Here is a 17,383-nt window from a genome sequence, read left to right on the forward strand (position 1 = left end):
GATGTTGAATTGTCTTAAAAGGATGTTGAATTTTCTTGATAGCAAGTTGAATTTTCATGACAGAAAAAATTATTTTCAAGATACTTACTTGAATATTCAACAATGTTAATCTAAATTCTTAAGATATTAAGTTGAATTTTCATAATACTGAGTTGAATTTTCAAGAAAGGATGTTCAATTTTCAACCATTCCAGATCCCGTCCCTTCCAGGTCCCACGCCATGCTCATGCTATATAATTGACATCGTTCAGTCCAAAGTGGTTTCAATGAGGATGTGGGATTTGTCACATGTATTTACGATTATGGAAAATGTATATTCTACAAACATTACAGATTACTCGTGTGCATATTTATTTTGAAACAATGTTTGATATACATTACAAGGATGCACAACTTATTGGCCCTCATGACGCCCAAATATATATCTCCCTACCCAACTTAATAGGTATGAAACGTTGGAACGGTCAGGAGAAATTCAGACGTGTCAAGGCATAATTACTCCGTAGCTCAACGTAAGGGGAGCTTGGTTCAGAAGTGTCAATATATTGCTTGAATTTCTTCACGATAGTATTCAAGATGTACAGAAAGGAGGCGTCCAGAGGGGGTAAGTGCTGTCTTTTAATTGATGAGTTCGAATCCATTTTAAATCAGGACTGGTACATTTCGTCTGATTTCATTTGAGACCATTAAACTGCTCTCTGGCACAAAATCTTATAATTTCAACAATATTTTTGCAATCACGTGATTTGACAGACCACCTCTGATGATTTTTCACATAATTTTGATACCCGAAAAGAAACGTTCTCTAACATATGATCATTATTTTGCTGTCACATTTCGCTATTTTTTAACAGTGGGAACCACTTGCTGGTAGAACAGTCAGGTACTTCATCAAGCCTGTGCCGTGAAATTTCATTTTCACACGTGCAACCCTCATAGCCGCAATTACGAGAGCTTGTGTTCGTGAGCAATTCATCGGTCTAAAATGAAATAAAAAAGTCTATATCTGGGTGGTTTTAATTTGAGCTGTTGCACATTCTGTATCGTATGATGTTGCCTTGTATACAACTAACATGATTTTGTTCGTTTAGTGGTTGACGCTGTACTCAAATTCACTGGGTTGTTCGCTTAAAGCCGCACTCAGCAATATTCCAGTTACATGGCAGCAGTCTGTAAATACTCGAGTGATCAACAGCATGAACATAAGTTTAAGAAGTCCGGAAACATTCGCAAGAGTTTACGCAAATGTTTGGATTGTAACAATTTAATGTAATGACATTGATGTTGTCAGTATCAACGAGGAACTAGCAATTGTCTTGATTGACGAACGAAAAACTTCAAAGTAATGTGTGCTATTGTGTACAACATACCTTGTGATGTGAAGTCGGGCGTTCTACCATAATGTAATGTGATTTTGTTGACAGAAAGAGTAAAGATAATAAACCAGCAAAGATATTATCCTTATATTATCCTTCCTACGCTTGCCAAACAATGGACTAGGGTATCGAAACACCTATTCGACAAAATTTGTCGTTTAAGATCAAACATGAGTGAGTGAGTGAGTTTTAGTTTTACGCCGCACTCAGCAATATTCCATCGATATGGTGGTGGTCTGAAAATAATCGAGTCTGGACCAGACAATCCAGTGACCAACATCATGAGCATCGATCTGTGCAATTGGGAACCGATGACATGTGTCAACCAAGTCAGCGCGTCTGACCACACGATTATCTGCAGAAAACGTCTTTTACCACAATTTACCCCATTATTTAAATCTACAAGAACAGCACGTGTCATTGATCTAAGCTTTAAATAACCTAAAGCTCTTCAGTGAAGGCCTCTAAATCAATAATAATTGATCCTTATTTGTTCAATAATCTGTGTTTCTCAAGTTAAATTGTCATTCATGTATCTGGAAACTATTCTTTCATATTTTGTGGACCAAAATTGTCTTGGTTGAACGTATGTTGAATGTTTCAGTGCCATGTATCTGCTCACGAAGATGGATCCTGGCTTACATAAGCTTCTTTGGGATGTTCTTCCTGTACGCGACACGGGTCAACATGAGTGTTGCTATCATCTGTATGGTCAGATCAGGAAACGGGAGTCTGTCGTCCAATCAAACACGGCTTGGCGACGACGTGTCATGGCCAAATCAAGCACTTCCTGAAAACCATGTTGAAGATGACACATGCTCAAAGCAGGACACATCAACGTCTAGTGCAGCCACGGTAACATGAATCTCCTTGCATTATACTATTATGTTTTTGCAGTAAGGGGATTCTACATCCTGGCTTCTATGAGCAAAAGTTAAAACAGTTTCGCTTAGAGCACTATATCTCATACGTAGACAGAATTATTTTGAGTTAAGTTTTCATTACTATCTCAAGGGGTGATTACAAAACACCAAAACACAGCAGACACTTTAGGGTTCGCCATACCACATCCGCTCCTCCCAACGCCCCCCAACCCCCCCCCCCCTCCCCCCCACCCCCCCAATCGTGGATAAAAAAAAAGAAATTAAAAAGAAAGTAATAATAACAAAAGTCCAGTCAGTACCGATCGCCAGACAAATTCGATGCCACTAGGCTCAAAATAACGAATTACCGGTGAATGATTTTTTCTTAATTTTGCGATACCCCTGAAGTTAAGGAAAAGAGAACGATATTGCTTGGATACATGTAATGTTCAGTCAATGCGTATTTTTCTTGTTTGTGTGCTTGCAGAAGGGCGAGTTTGACTGGGACAAACCCACCCGATCACGGGTCCTGGCTATGTATTTCTACGGGTATATCATCATGCAAATCCCCGGGGGGTGGCTGGCTGGGAGATACGGAGGCAGGAGGGTCTGGGGGCTGGCCTTCTTCCTGCTTGGGCTGTTCACAATCTTAACCCCTGTTGCAGCAAGGACCAGCCTGGCCTTTGTGTATGTGCTTCGCTTCCTGGTTGGACTTTCGGCGGTAGGTATAGAGTACAAAACAGTATACATGTCGTGTGCGTGTGCGTATGAGTGCGTTAACGCTCTTCGAAATAATATGCTCTTGCCCATTGATATGGGGGTCTTTGTTTAAGTTATCTGTGAGTATTTCTACTATATGCATTTATCTAAAGCATAAAATGAACGAAGGCCATCTGTTTTTAACACCAGTTTGTTTATGCCATATATCAAATTGTGCATTCAAATGAATGTCATATCTGTATCTTGCTATAGTGAGTGAATATTCTTTTCTGTATATTCCTCAGTATTATTATAACCCTCCTACTCTGTTTAAATACAATGCATTGATGTCTGTAGACAACCCAATGGGATTAAGAAATCTTGCAATGTATGTCTTTCAGGCAAATGAACTGCATAAAAGCCGTCTATTGGCTGCAAAATAACTCATACAATGCTATGTATTATGGGCCGGTGGGCTACATACTCCTGAATAAAAGAAAGTTCTGTTTAGCAGCAATCGAGCAATATCAATCACAGTAGGATTATTAAAGTACTGTCGGAAATAGGAAAACAAGAGTTATCAAAAGATGACATATCCCCCCGGCCCCAACATGTTTGAAAGGACAAATAATCTGAGAGTTACTCATTGTTTTTTCAGACTAAGTTTGAATTGTTTCCATGGAAATCATGAAAATTATAAATGCTATATATCTGTAACCAGCAAAGTCACAATTTCAAGATCTGTCTCATATATCTGCCAAGATCTGTTGAAAGATATGAAATGGTTTTCGAGTTGTGCTCTGGGAACGAAGCCCATCCCTCCATTTTGAGACTAAGTCCGAAACGTTTCCATTGAAACCAAGAAAATAATGCATCACAAAAACCTTTAAAAACCAAAAGGCATCACTTCAGGTTCTGACTGATATATCTACCAAGTTTTGCAGAAAAATGTTGAACGGTTTTTGAGTTCTGCACCGGAAATGAAACACACATCTCACTTTTGAGACTATGTCCGAAACGTTTCCATGGAAACCGAGAAAATAATGCATCACAAAAATCTTTAAAAACCAAAAGGCATCACTTCAGGTTCTGACTGATATATCTACCAAGTTTTGCAGAACAATGTTGAACGGTTTTTGAGTTGAAACTGTTTTGAGTTGTTTTGAAATGAAACACACATCTCACTTTTGAGACTATGTCCGAAACGTTTCCATGGAAACCGAGAAAATAATAAATCACAAAGACTTGTACATAGCAAAAGGCACCACTTTAGGTTCTACCAAGCTTTGCAGAAAAATATTGAACTGGTTTTCAGTTCTGCACCGGAAACGAAGCCCACCCCACCATAAGACTAACACCAAAATGTTCCATGGAACAAAAAATATATAAATGCCAAAAATCTGTAAATAGCAAAAGGCACAACCATAGGCTGAGACTACTATATCTATCAAATTTGGTCTAAAAGTATTGAACGGTTTCTGAGTTATGCTCCGGAAACAAAATGATTACGGAAGGACGGACGGACGGACGGACGAGGCGTCGACTATATCCACCCACATTACATGCCGGGGGGATAAAATGTTTTCGCGTTTGTGTTTACACTTCATGTAGCTGATATGTTAAACTACGTTCGGTCTAACTACAGTCGTAGTGACAGGGAGATAGGACATGTAATTAAAAGACTTTACTGAGGACAGATATGAGCCATGCCGGATTTTTAAGTTCAAAGAGACTTATTTTGGACAGACCAATGGCTGTACGCAAACTACACTGCAGAGTAGGGTGCGATGATATTGTATTACAAAGGACACTTCTTAAATGTCCCTTTTGAAAACACACTTAGCTTTCATTAAAAATGATAGCTGACGTAAAAAGGAATAACTTAATAAAATACTAAAACACAAACTATTAAGGATGTGCCTACCATGGACACTCACTATCACTATAAATAACTGGTTGGAGGTGATGTCTCAAAAGCAAGACCACGGCGGGTTTCGCAGACGGTGGTTGGGAACGGACTGGGGGATAGTGATATCAGCAAAGACAAGATAATCCTTTAGGGGGATTAAACTGGGGAAGTAAACGACAAGTCATAACAAATAGTATCCAGTCCTGTCGATCTTCGGATGGTCATGCCACCTATATATTTTGAGACTTTGGATATGATGGCTAATATGTAAGCTATTCTATGGGTATCATACTCCTTTACATATCTCAGCATAAACATTCTGACAGAAAAACGCGTAAGATGTTAATCAATGGATTAGACATATTCAACACATATGAAGAAAACCCCATAAAACGTCTTTAAGATGCCCCTTGTGTCTGTTGGCAGCACAAACATTTCATGCCAGGTGTGTAGAAGGTAATTGTTATCTAGAGTCTGACCTATTGTTTTCAGCAGCTATTTGTAATTTTTGCTAGATTTTACGAGTAAACATGCTTTCCTAAATACCCTATTATTACGCATTCCACTAAACACCCAGTTAGGCCGAGGTGGGTCATTTCGACACATGCTATTTGTAATTGTATACGTTATAATGATACAGAAAAACTGCTTCCAGCGCTTAAGCTTCACAGGCTGATCCCATGTGAGGGGTCAACTCCTGGGCCCCGTTCATCAACGCGACCGTAGCGCCAAATTGATCGTAACTCCCACACTTTTAACATAGCGCTACGATCACCTTAAGGAACGGGGCCCTGGCCATCGCTTAAACCTACTGGCTACACTACAGTCCCACATTACTATAGGATGCAGCGTGTTCATATTAACCAAAAGATCATTGGTAATTCGCAATATCTGGGGGGTTTTTTTTGGCAGGGGGTCACCTTCCCCAATATGCAGTCCATGTGGGGACGCTGGGCGCCTCCTCTGGAGAGAAGCAAGCTGATTACTTTCTGCATGGCAGGTATGTGGACATTTTGCAATGTAACAGTAACTTTACCCAAACCCCTCGTACTGGTCCAGATTCTGAACATATACTGAACAGCACAAGAAACACAAGTTTCGAAAAATTGAAATCTCATAAAAGTAAGATTTATGTTTACGTCTTGTATTTGAAAACTGGACAAAAAGCCAGACTTGCGGTTTTTGTTGTTGTTCCGCATATAATTCTGTTTGTTAACTGGCAACATTCTTGGGTTCCGTTTAAAAATTCTCGTAAGCCTGAGATCCCGTAAGTTTTCCCATAGTATTCGTACCTCCTATGTTACCGTAAAGGAGGTTCGAATGCTAGAGGAGAGTTACGAGTTCTTAGATATGCGAGAGATTGTGTACCGGGCAAACGGGGTTTAAAACAGTGTTCAGTTATGTAAAGGTGTTCAATGGCGAAGCAGGTCCTCTGAAATAGGTTCAACCCATTCGGGATGTTTCAACAAAATGCTAGCCCCGTGACGAGTGCAAATGAGGCTGTACCAAAAGCGTAGTGTTACCAGGTCTCGATTTCTCGAAAAAAACTCTGAGTTTTGACTTAAGTTAGAGTTAAATACTCTTCCCAGAATGAACTGAAACTGATATTAAATTTAAACATAGACGACAGTTTATGTTTGGTGAATAGAATACTAACGTTTGTGCTTTTATATGTTAAAAATGCAGCTGAGTTAACATGCTGTTTCAAACTGTCAAATTGAATTTTTGGTCCGCAAAAGGTTGGGCACAGATACTTAGAAAAGCAAGGCAATTCTTAACCTGAAAGTCGCAGTCGGCCATCATGTTATCACTGGCTGTTACATTATGGAAATGTCCTCCAAATTTCTACGTTTATGAAATTTATACTGAGCCCATAACTGAGGAAAATTTACAGCATGCGGCTAACGGCATTCCATAGCAAAAGCGTGACTTTGTTCGTGTGTGTCTCGAAAGATATGATGGAATTTGTCACGTTATAAAAGAAATAACATTTATCTCATTATTCTTAAAAACATTATGCACAAAATTGCCGACACAAGCCCCAACCAGTATATATGTACAGAATTGATGACCTCCCTACCTCCCCAAAACAAAATGGGTTATTCCCCCGCCCCACCTCTAAAATCATTATCACGCCTCTAGCCGTAGGTTAAGAACGGTCCCTTATGGTATCACGTTCAGAATTGTTTTTTTTTGTGGGGGCCTTATAAAGTTGTCTTATATCACAATGACCTGCGTTTCCCCAGGATTTGTTTGAAGGATGTATTTATCTGTTACCTTTCTCCACAGGGCCTGCGTTGGGGACGATAGCTGGTTTTGCTTTATCAGGATACCTGTGTGCATACGGATTTGACAACGGATGGGGCTCAATATTTTACGTGTTTGGTGAGTAAGTGAGTAGTTTTACGCCACAGTCAGCAAATATTCCAGCTATATGGGAGTGGTCTGTAAATAATGGAGTCTGGACCAGACGATCCAGTGATCAACATCATGAGCATCGATCTGCGTTCACCATGGTCGCAGTTTACATCAGTCGAACATGAAGACGATTGGGAAATGGAACAGTGTAAATTTTACAACGAATATGGGTACGTGAGTGAGTGTAGTTTTACGCCGCTTTCAGCAATATTCCAGCTAAAAGGCGCGGGCCTCAAATAATCGGGTCTGTACCAGACAATCCAGTGATCAACAGCATGAGCATCGATCTCCGCAATTGGGAACTGATGACTTCCAAGCCAGCAAGCCTGACCACCCAATCCCGTTAGTCGCCTCATACGACAAGCATAGTCGGCTTTAATGGCATGCATTAAGGGTTGCTGAAGGTCTGTTCTACCCCGGAACTTCACGGATCGTGAGTGGAAAGCAGAACGACTGTGTCGCTGATACTAGAGTGGTATGTCATGTAAGCTTAAACTGTCACCATAATTCGATATATTGCTGATTTAGTTATATTGAAGTCTCTAAGTCCTGACTGATTGACTGACTTAATATCTGGCCTTTTTTAGTAACATCCAAGTAGTCCCAGTACACCGCAAACTGGTTTCAAATAACGCAACCCCTACTTGGATTCGAACTCATGTACTCGACGTAATAAGCGAACACTTTAACCACTATGTCACAGTCCGTCCTTTAAGCGCCTATAGCATATTATCTAGAGCGAAAGCTACTTAAACACTGTGCAGGGACAAAACGTAAACCTGAGATGGCCTCACCTACAGATTATACTATAAATTCTTTCACTTTCATACCTACTACATGTTTTGATATAATTTAAATTTGAAATAATCTTCCATGACAAGAAATGCCCATGAAAAAGAGTATAGTTTTGAGCATACACGTTGAACCACTTGCTGATCATTTTTATTAGCATGTAAATAATGATGGTTTAATTATATCTTGAGCCAGAAATCATTAAATAATGCAACGATTAGGCCACAAAATATATAACGCCAAATTGCTTCCCTGGTCTCATGAAGTACTTTCATAGTACACTCTATGTTAAAGTTAAAAGCGAAATTCATCGCTTCTTCCCGCTGAAACGACGCAGGAGCCTTCATTGTATACCTTTACCAATTCTTGGATTATATAATTGTGGGTAGCACATTGATGCAATTTGAAAGCTATTGTGAATGGCCTTTTAAACTCCTTTAATGAAAAATTGCTAAGTAAGTGCAAACAATACCTTGACACCATCAAACGTTCTTCTTTGTGGTCAATTGCAGGTGTGGGAACCCTCGCGTGGGTAGTGTTATGGTTCCTGCTGACGGCAGACTCTCCGAGAGACAGTTCTCGTATATCAAATGCCGAGCTGGAATACATTGAAACAGAGATCGGTTACAAAACAAATGTGCAGGTAAGGATATTTTGTTAGATACTTTACATCTTAATCATTAGTGCCACAGATATGTAGTGCTCGCCTGTAAATGGTCGAATCTGGATCAGAGACGCCATTGGCATTTAGCTACGTCCGAATCTCTTGGAAGCCATGTCATGGAATCCACCATTGCACTGCGTTTAAGTCCGTAATGAAAGCAGCAGAATGCACTATACCTGCTCTGACTTGGGCTCATGGTTGTCTCATTGCAACAATTAACTTATCTAAATGGTAGTATAGCATACAGACTTGTGCGTAAAATACTCATCCTTACAACCTGTTTGAAGATTCCTTCATGTTAAACCAACAAAATTTCCTGAAAACTTTATTCTTTTCAAAACAGATACTTTTCCACATCTAAGATAAGTGTATATTTTTACACCACACTCAGGCGACTATTCATTTATATTGGTATTGGTAGTGGATCAACTTGTACAACAACCTGTGACACGTCACTGGTGAGCGAGCGAATTTAGGCTTACGTCGCATTCAGCAATAGTCCAGTTATATGGTGGCGGTCTGTCAATAATCGGATCTGAACCAAACAATCCAGTGATCAACAGCATGAACATGGATCTACGCAACTGGGAACCGCTGACATGTGTCAACTTGGTCAGCACGCCTGACCACCCGATCCCGTTAGTCGCCTCTTACGACAAGCATAGTCGCCTTTTATGGCAAGCATGGGTTGCTGAAGGCCTAGTCTACCCTGGGACCTTCACGGGTCAGATATCAGATGAACAGACGAGTTGCTGAAGATCACTCCTAATCCGGATCTTCAAGGGTTCAGCATCTGAGAATAATAACAAGAGGGCATATGAGTTATTGGCATATTAATATATGGCAATAACTCATATTATTAAAAATATTAATTTTACCACGAAGTACTGTCTTTAATTTTGTGCTTTTTTCCATTATCAGTACCAGTATTCTGGATCTCGGTATTCCGGACAATTTCATGACGATTCGCTTGTGGAAACTTTCTTTTAATACTTTCATTTGACATATCACCGTCGGGAGTGACACACATTCTATTCCACGGATAAATGTAACCATGGGTGCATAATTGACAATTATGACTTTCTTACAAAAAGCTTGTCTTTTTCTAGAATACATCCACACCCTGGCGTGCTATTTTCACGTCTGCCCCTGTTTGGGCAATCGTTGTGACACATGTATGCCACAACTGGTCGAACTACACACTGCTAACGGGGCTGCCCACCTTCATGAAGGAAGTGCTCAACTTTGACATTAAACAGGTATTGTGGAAAAAAATAGTTAGAATCGCTGAATATAACTCTTGGTTTTAGACTTCTATACAACTTCCAAAAAAAAAAATTATACGAGACCTTTGCTTTGAGTTCAGTCAGTCCTTTCATGTGATCCCTTATTTCTTTCCCTGAGTATATCAGAATCGTGTGCAGGTGTTTATAAACTACTATCAAACAGTGATGACACCGAATGTTTGCCCGTAGTTCAGCATATCCTGTTACAATGTGCAGATTGGTCACAAACGCATGCAAAGGCAGATCAACAGTTTGCCTGAAATTGATCAGTACCGAATTGTTCAAGTCAAAATAGTCCCATAAACGTTCAGCATTGGACTGCATGTCCACCATAAAAGGATTTGAAAACATTCCTGAGTCTTTGTATGGGTTAACCTTATTTTTCATCGTCCTGTGCAGGACAGGATTAACACACGCAAGCTGTAATATTCGGTACTTCGTGGTAGTACTTCTTTATCTCGAGCAGCATTCGAAGTTTTGCGAATGCAAATTGATCGAAGGGAGATAATTCTGCAAAATCTGCGATGGCTACGAAAAGATTTGCCTTCCATTCCAATGAATAAATTTTGACAAAACGTTCAAATGTAGACCAAGTGAATATTAAGAAGGGGAGTTACATCACGGTGACTTTACTAAGACAATTCCTACGGGTAAAACAGCAGCATGCAAAATTCAATCATTTAATTCCCGGAGGTTGGCTGAAGTGTACGATCCGATACCCACGCTTCAAACATTTCAAAATTAACATTGAGATGTTCTCTAAGATAAATGCATTGTTCACTGGTCCCTCGGGACCCATAGGTTGTTGTACCCTCCAAGTTTGTTTATGTTCCCCTCGCCCTCAACCCATGGGCCCCTCGTGACCAGTGAACAACTATTATAGATTTCTTGAAGAATGGAGTCCCTAAGGTCCAGTTAAAGAAATACACAAAAGTTTAGAAAAAGGTTCACACCAAGGATAAACAATTGAGCAAGAGGTAATATTTTCTATCATGCGGATGTAGTCAGATCAATATCGCGAAAACAATTTCGTTTCGGTCCGATAACACAAATATGCAAAGAGGTTTTCAAAAGGGATAAACAATTAGGATAAGCAAGTTGAAATATTTTCTACTTGTTGTTGTAAACCAAGAAACATGGTGTAAACAAGCAACACAGAAAGACCCACAATCATGTGACTATTTCCCTCAGAATGGGAGCCTGTCCGCTGTACCATACCTGTGTGCTGCCTTCATCAGCATTATAGCAGGTCAAGTTGCAGATAGCCTGCGGTCAAGAGCGGGTCTGGCTACAGTTACCGTCAGGAAGATCATGGTGGTCGTGGGTAAGTGACCCAGTTCCATTTGATTGCATTATGCCGTATAGCAGGGGTGAAACAGTTCGCCTTTACCACCGTACGGTTCGTATTGCGGTACAAGGCCTTCAGTTGACTCCACCCTTCTAGCAGGGGTGAAACAGACCTCCTTTACCACCGTACGTTTCGTATTGTTGTACAAGGCCTTCAGTTGACTCCACCCTTCTAGCAGGGGTGAAACAGTCCTCCTTTACCAACGTACGTTTCGTATTGTTGTACAAGGCCTTCAGTTGACTCCACCCTTCTAGCAGGGGTGAAACAGTCCTCCTTTACCACCGTACGGTTCGCATTGTGGTACAAGGCCTTCAGTTGACCACCCTTCCAGCAGGGATGAAACAGTCCTCCTTTACCACCGTACGTTTCGTATTGTTGTACAAGGCCTTCAGTTGACTCCACCCTTCTAGCAAGGATGAAACAGTCCTCTGTTACCACCGTACGTTTCGTATTGTTGTACAAGGCCTTCAGTTGACTCCACCCTTCTAGCAGGGATGAAACAGTCCTCTGTTACCACCGTACGTTTCGTATTGTTGTACAAGGCCTTCAGTTGACTCCACCCTTCTAGCAGGGGTGAAACAGTCCTCCTTTACCACCGTACGTTTCGTATTGTTGTACAAGGCCTTCAGTTGACTCCACCCTTCTAGCAGGGATGAAACAGTCCTCCTTTACCACCGTACGGTTCGTATTGTTGTACAAGGCCTTCAGTTGACTCCATCCTTCTAGCAGGGGTGAAACAGTCCTCCTTTACCACCGTACGGTTCGTATTGCGGTACAAGGCCTTCAGTTGACTCCACCCTTCTAGCAAGGATGAAACAGTCCTCTGTTACCACCGTACGTTTCGTATTGTTGTACAAGGCCTTCAGTTGACTCCACCCTTCTAGCAGGGATGAAACAGTCCTCTGTTACCACCGTACGTTTCGTATTGTTGTACAAGGCCTTCAGTTGACTCCACCCTTCTAGCAGGGGTGAAACAGTCCTCCTTTACCACCGTACGTTTCGTATTGTTGTACAAGGCCTTCAGTTGACTCCACCCTTCTAGCAGGGATGAAACAGTCCTCCTTTACCACCGTACGGTTCGTATTGTTGTACAAGGCCTTCAGTTGACTCCATCCTTCTAGCAGGGGTGAAACAGTCCTCCCTTACCACCGTACGGTTCGTATTGCGGTACAAGGCCTTCAGTTGACTCCACCCTTCTAGCAGGGATGAAACAGTCCTCTTTTACCACCGTACGGTTCGTATTGCGGTACAAGGCCTTCAGTTGACTCCACCTTTCTAGCAGGGGTGAAACAGACCTCCTTTACCACCGTACGGTTCTTATTGCGGTACAAGGCCTTCAGTTGACTCCACCCTTCTAGCAGGGGTGAAACAGTCCTCCTTTACCAACGTACGTTTCGTATTGTTGTACAAGGCCTTCAGTTGACTCCACCCTTCTAGAAGGAGTGAAACAGTCCTCCTTTACCACGGTAAAACGCGGCCCCCGAGCAAAGAAATACATATATTTTGACAAAATGGTTAGATTTCTATACACTTAAAGGTTTAAAATTTCATAAAATGACGTTGAGAAAACCGATTTTGGGGCTGCATTACTGTGTACCGAATCGAAGGCGAAATACGGAAGTTCTAGTATTTTCCGCGGTATAACGTTTCAGACCTACCATACAGTAATGGTGTAAGCTGCATCAACTGGACATATCTTTACACCGAAAACAAACACCAGAGTGAGAGTGAGTGAGTGAGTGAGTGAGTGAGTGAGGAATTTAGTCTCAGTGTTTCAGACAGCGTGACACAATACCTAGTGTTCCCTGAAATTATTGGGACAAAGTGGGTCGACAATACATTGTTTGGTATTTTCCGGAAGTGACTGAGAAAGGTTTTGGGTCGTTTTACTCCGGCAAGACACAAGAACAGGACTTCATACATTGTACCCATTTAGGGGAAGCGAACCCAGGTCTTCGACGTGGCGAGCGAACGCTTTAACCACTTTTCTACCCCGTCATCTGGGTTTCCCGCGATCGGCGGCCGTGCTATGGCTTGGTGCTTTGACAGATAATATTCTCTATTTAACTGCTTCTGGTCAATTCAGCCCTGACGTAAGCCCTTGCTTAATTTACCACTCACAGTTTTATTATCTGCTCTGTTATCGCCCCGTTGTAGAATATTCCTTCAGAAAGATTTCATTTAGCCTAAAGTACAAATTAGTCGTGACGTTTCTAGAAATGAAACAATCAGTGATGAGACCAGGTGTGTTTGTAATAGGGTCGGCCTTTCACATAATTTGCATTAAAATGTACTCAATAACTAAAGAAATTCAATTCTGGTTTTTTCTCAAATTTTGAAACAAAAGACATAAACATGAACGCTTACTTTCATGAGATTTAAATTTTGGGGAAATTGCGTTTCTTTAACTTTAATATGAAACAGTATAGTCCGCACCTGTTGCCCTACGTCACTGCAGTCCTTGTTTCGTGAGGGAGGAAGTATCGTTTTTCGCTGCCTTCACAATATACCAGCAGTATCACGGCGGGAGACATCAGAAATGTACTTGAACCCATGTGGGGAATCGAACCCGGGTCTTCAGTGTAACGAGCGAACGCTTTAACCATTAGTCAACCTCAGAACACCCCCTGTGCGCCCCCCAACCCCCATTTCCTCATAGACACGCACGCGCACGCGCGCACACACACACACACACACACACACACACACACACACACACACACACATACGCACACCGCACAGTTTTGGATCAACCGTTTATGCAGTGTAAATGTACATGATATGCAATATGACACCATGATCAAGGAAACATGGTTCAATGTACGCTAAATGTTTCAGCATTTTCGACTATCGGATCCTTCCTTATCGGTGCCAGCTTCGTGACGTGTGAAGCTCGACATATCGCCGTCGTGCTGTTGTGCTTTGCTGTCGGTGGTACTGGAGTCACCAGGGCTGGGTTTCCAGTTAACCATGTTGACATCGCTCCCAGGTTGGTACACGTCACGAACTGGCTGAAGAACGAACCTGAAAAACAGTGATTAAATGATTACAGGTCAGGAGGTTTCGTTTAGTAAGAGGAAACTGAACGCGTGGTCTGATTCAGAGAGGAACGCTGTCCTAACGATCACAAAAGGTCTTACCCAGATTAGATTAAATAAAAGCAATCTATCCTCAAGTACTTTGAATATTTGACTGCAGTGTTAGACAACGAACGTGACATGTCATCTCACTAAAATTCCTTAATGCTTATGGTGTTGATCACTGGATTGTCTGGTCAGGACAACAAACAGGAGACGACATCTACCTGTCACTGGTCTATAGACAGGTCTATTGTTCATGTGTATACTGTTTCAGACACGCAGGTGTATTGTATGGCATAACGAACACTGTTGCTACAGTTCCTGGAATGGTTGCGCCGCTCGTGGCAGGGGCGTTAACCCCAAATGTAAGTCATACATATCCTCCACCATTCGTCATAACTCGCCCCTTTCCGTATCCTCCAAAAAGACATGAGTCGCTATTCGACTTGTCATGGAATAACACGTGTGGGCCGCGAATGATGCTCCACTTTAAGGCATCAAATCACAATGGTCTCTTTGGAATATAGTTTGGGACTTGAAAGGTTGGAGTGTGGTGGGTGAAAATTTTCTTCTTGCTCGGGTGTCGTTGTTAGGCCGTTTTTACTCAGTGTGCACACTTATTATTCACGTTGTGCGAGTTTTAAGACACATGAAATAATGAATTTTTTTTAAATTTTAATTTTTATTATTTTTAAGAAATTCAATGGTTTTACGCCGATTTTAGCAATGTACCTGCAATATCACGGCGGAAGACACCAGTACTGAGCTTATTGCATTGTTCCCACTTGAGGAACAGAACCCCGCTGAATAAGCTACCTCATCGCATCCCAAGTATTGAAGAAAAGTCTTACATGTGTAGATATACGAAGAAACATTTGTTTGTGTTTTTAATCTTTTGTCTGTCATTTGTTCAGAAAACGGCAGAGGAATGGCAGAACGTGTTCTACGTCTGTGCAGCGTTTTCTGTCCTGGGTTCCATCATGTTCCTAGCATTTGCTAAGGGGGAGGTCCAGCCTTGGGCTAGAGAGGCCGGAGACAGGGCAGCTGGAGAACACTCCAGCACTTACCGTGTCATGTATTCCCCCAAATCGCGACCATGATATAAACATATTATCATGAACTATGGAGATAATTTTGTTGAAATAAAAACTGCCTCATTGTTCCTTACTTTTCTTATCTACTTTTTAATTTACAATTTTGTCAAATCTAAATTATTTTAAGTTCTCCGCTGAAGTAATGAAGTTTATTTAATATTCGTACTGGATTATGTCAGCTTCCCCTCAGAAATGTTCACATAAAAATCATAAAATCCAAAGGTTAGAGGGAAATGCTACTTGGAGAACATGTTCGGAGGAATGTGTGGGATGGGGTTGGTGCGCACGCCACCTGTGGGTCCCCTTGTGACATCCCGAGATACAGTAGACATTAAGATGATACTTTAGTGGGATGTTTCTACAAGGTTGTGTACCAACACCAGATTTCCGCCAATACCATTGCTCGAGACTCAAAGGACTCAGCATAATACTTAGCGCCAACGAAGTACTTATTCCAAAGATAAGATAAGTGTCTACGTATATTTCGGTCCTTTTGACTAATATCACAATGACTGACAAAACCATATTAAAATGTTTTAGTATTTTCACATGTAAATCTTGTTTTTTTAATCATTAATAATAACTTGGATACATACTGCGAGACACACGTCATTTTCAAACGTCGCTGAAATTGAGAAAAGATTATGATTTCGAATATTGTCTACATGTCACGAGGTCAATACTCTTCCAGAAATCCGACCTGTCATCATTCGGCCGATTCGGGTTTGAATCTGAAAATCTGAATCATGATTTTTCAGTCGTACTCTCCGGAGTTATAGACCTGCCTTTGTCATGACACAAGACACTGCGGCGGTAATATCCTAAGAACATTTAGTCAAAATCATCGGTCCGGCGATACTAGTACTGCTGCTGATATGGGAAAAGCATTCTGCCATCCATATTTAAATAATACTTTAAACCACCAACAACAACCTTTTTTCAATAATGTGCACCCCCTTTCTTGAAAAGCTGTATTCGCCCCTGGTGATTGTTTACACACAATATCCATCTACTCGTGATGCAGTGTAGCAGATAAAACATACTTTGATAAAATAACAATGTGATACAATGAAGTTGTGTGTTGTAAAGTGAAGGGAAGAACGGATGAATAGAGAAAGAAAGTGCACCATTAAAATGGTGATCACATGGGGAAATATACATCTGTCACGTGGGTGCATGTTACGAAAGTATTAATAGACATAATGATAGTAACTTTAACGGCAAGTTCAGTGAAATAACAAAAAAATATTGAATATACTTTATCTAATGCCAACCCAGAGGGCCACTAATTTCATTTTCGTTGCAACTAGTTATACACGTTTCGACTAAAACAATCCGGGACAGAAAACAGTTCGTTATAACGGCCATTTCGGTATAACCGTAGTTTACTGAAATGACAAAACATCGTAGACTATATTTGGAAAATATCTGACTGAAGCACTAGACATTAATTCGTGAGACATCATTCGTTGAGGTGAAAACAATGTACGTATAAATTGCACTTGCCCACATATGATACTGTCCCTCTTGATACAAAATGAAGACTAGTATATTCTTGCAATTGTTTTCAGAGACTAAACAATAATTTCAAATCACTATCGTGCGCTCACGTACATATCCTTGGAAACAACCATGATTACTACATTCATCCGAAGTTTGAAAAACGAGTGACGCACTGGCTCCCAGTCGAAATACAATGCAGGTTGTCATTCATATAATTATGTTTAAAACCACACGTCGTATGAGTGGAATACGCCAACGTAAGTAGCACAACAAGTATATGTATTATATTCAAACGTTTTTTTTTGTTCGACACCTGGATCGATCTGCCGACTTGGCCCTCACCAGACAGAC

General features: G+C 41.0%; 1 protein-coding gene across 1 annotated transcript; it reads left to right on the top strand.

Moving 5' to 3' along the window:
* The first annotated feature begins 576 nt into the window (after window positions 1-576).
* Window positions 577-15,535, top strand: LOC137268217 (sialin-like). The gene is made up of 11 exons (XM_067802757.1): window positions 577-610; window positions 1,981-2,231; window positions 2,727-2,960; window positions 5,760-5,847; window positions 7,137-7,232; window positions 8,570-8,700; window positions 9,831-9,980; window positions 11,199-11,331; window positions 14,194-14,344; window positions 14,710-14,800; window positions 15,350-15,535. The coding sequence occupies exons 1-11, from the start codon at window positions 577-579 to the stop codon at window positions 15,533-15,535; spliced, it is 1,545 nt and encodes a 514-aa protein (XP_067658858.1).
* Window positions 15,536-17,383: the final 1,848 nt, after the last annotated feature.

This window comes from Haliotis asinina, chromosome 16 (assembly GCF_037392515.1).
Source record: "Haliotis asinina isolate JCU_RB_2024 chromosome 16, JCU_Hal_asi_v2, whole genome shotgun sequence".
NCBI classification, from domain to species: Eukaryota; Metazoa; Mollusca; class Gastropoda; order Lepetellida; family Haliotidae; genus Haliotis; species Haliotis asinina.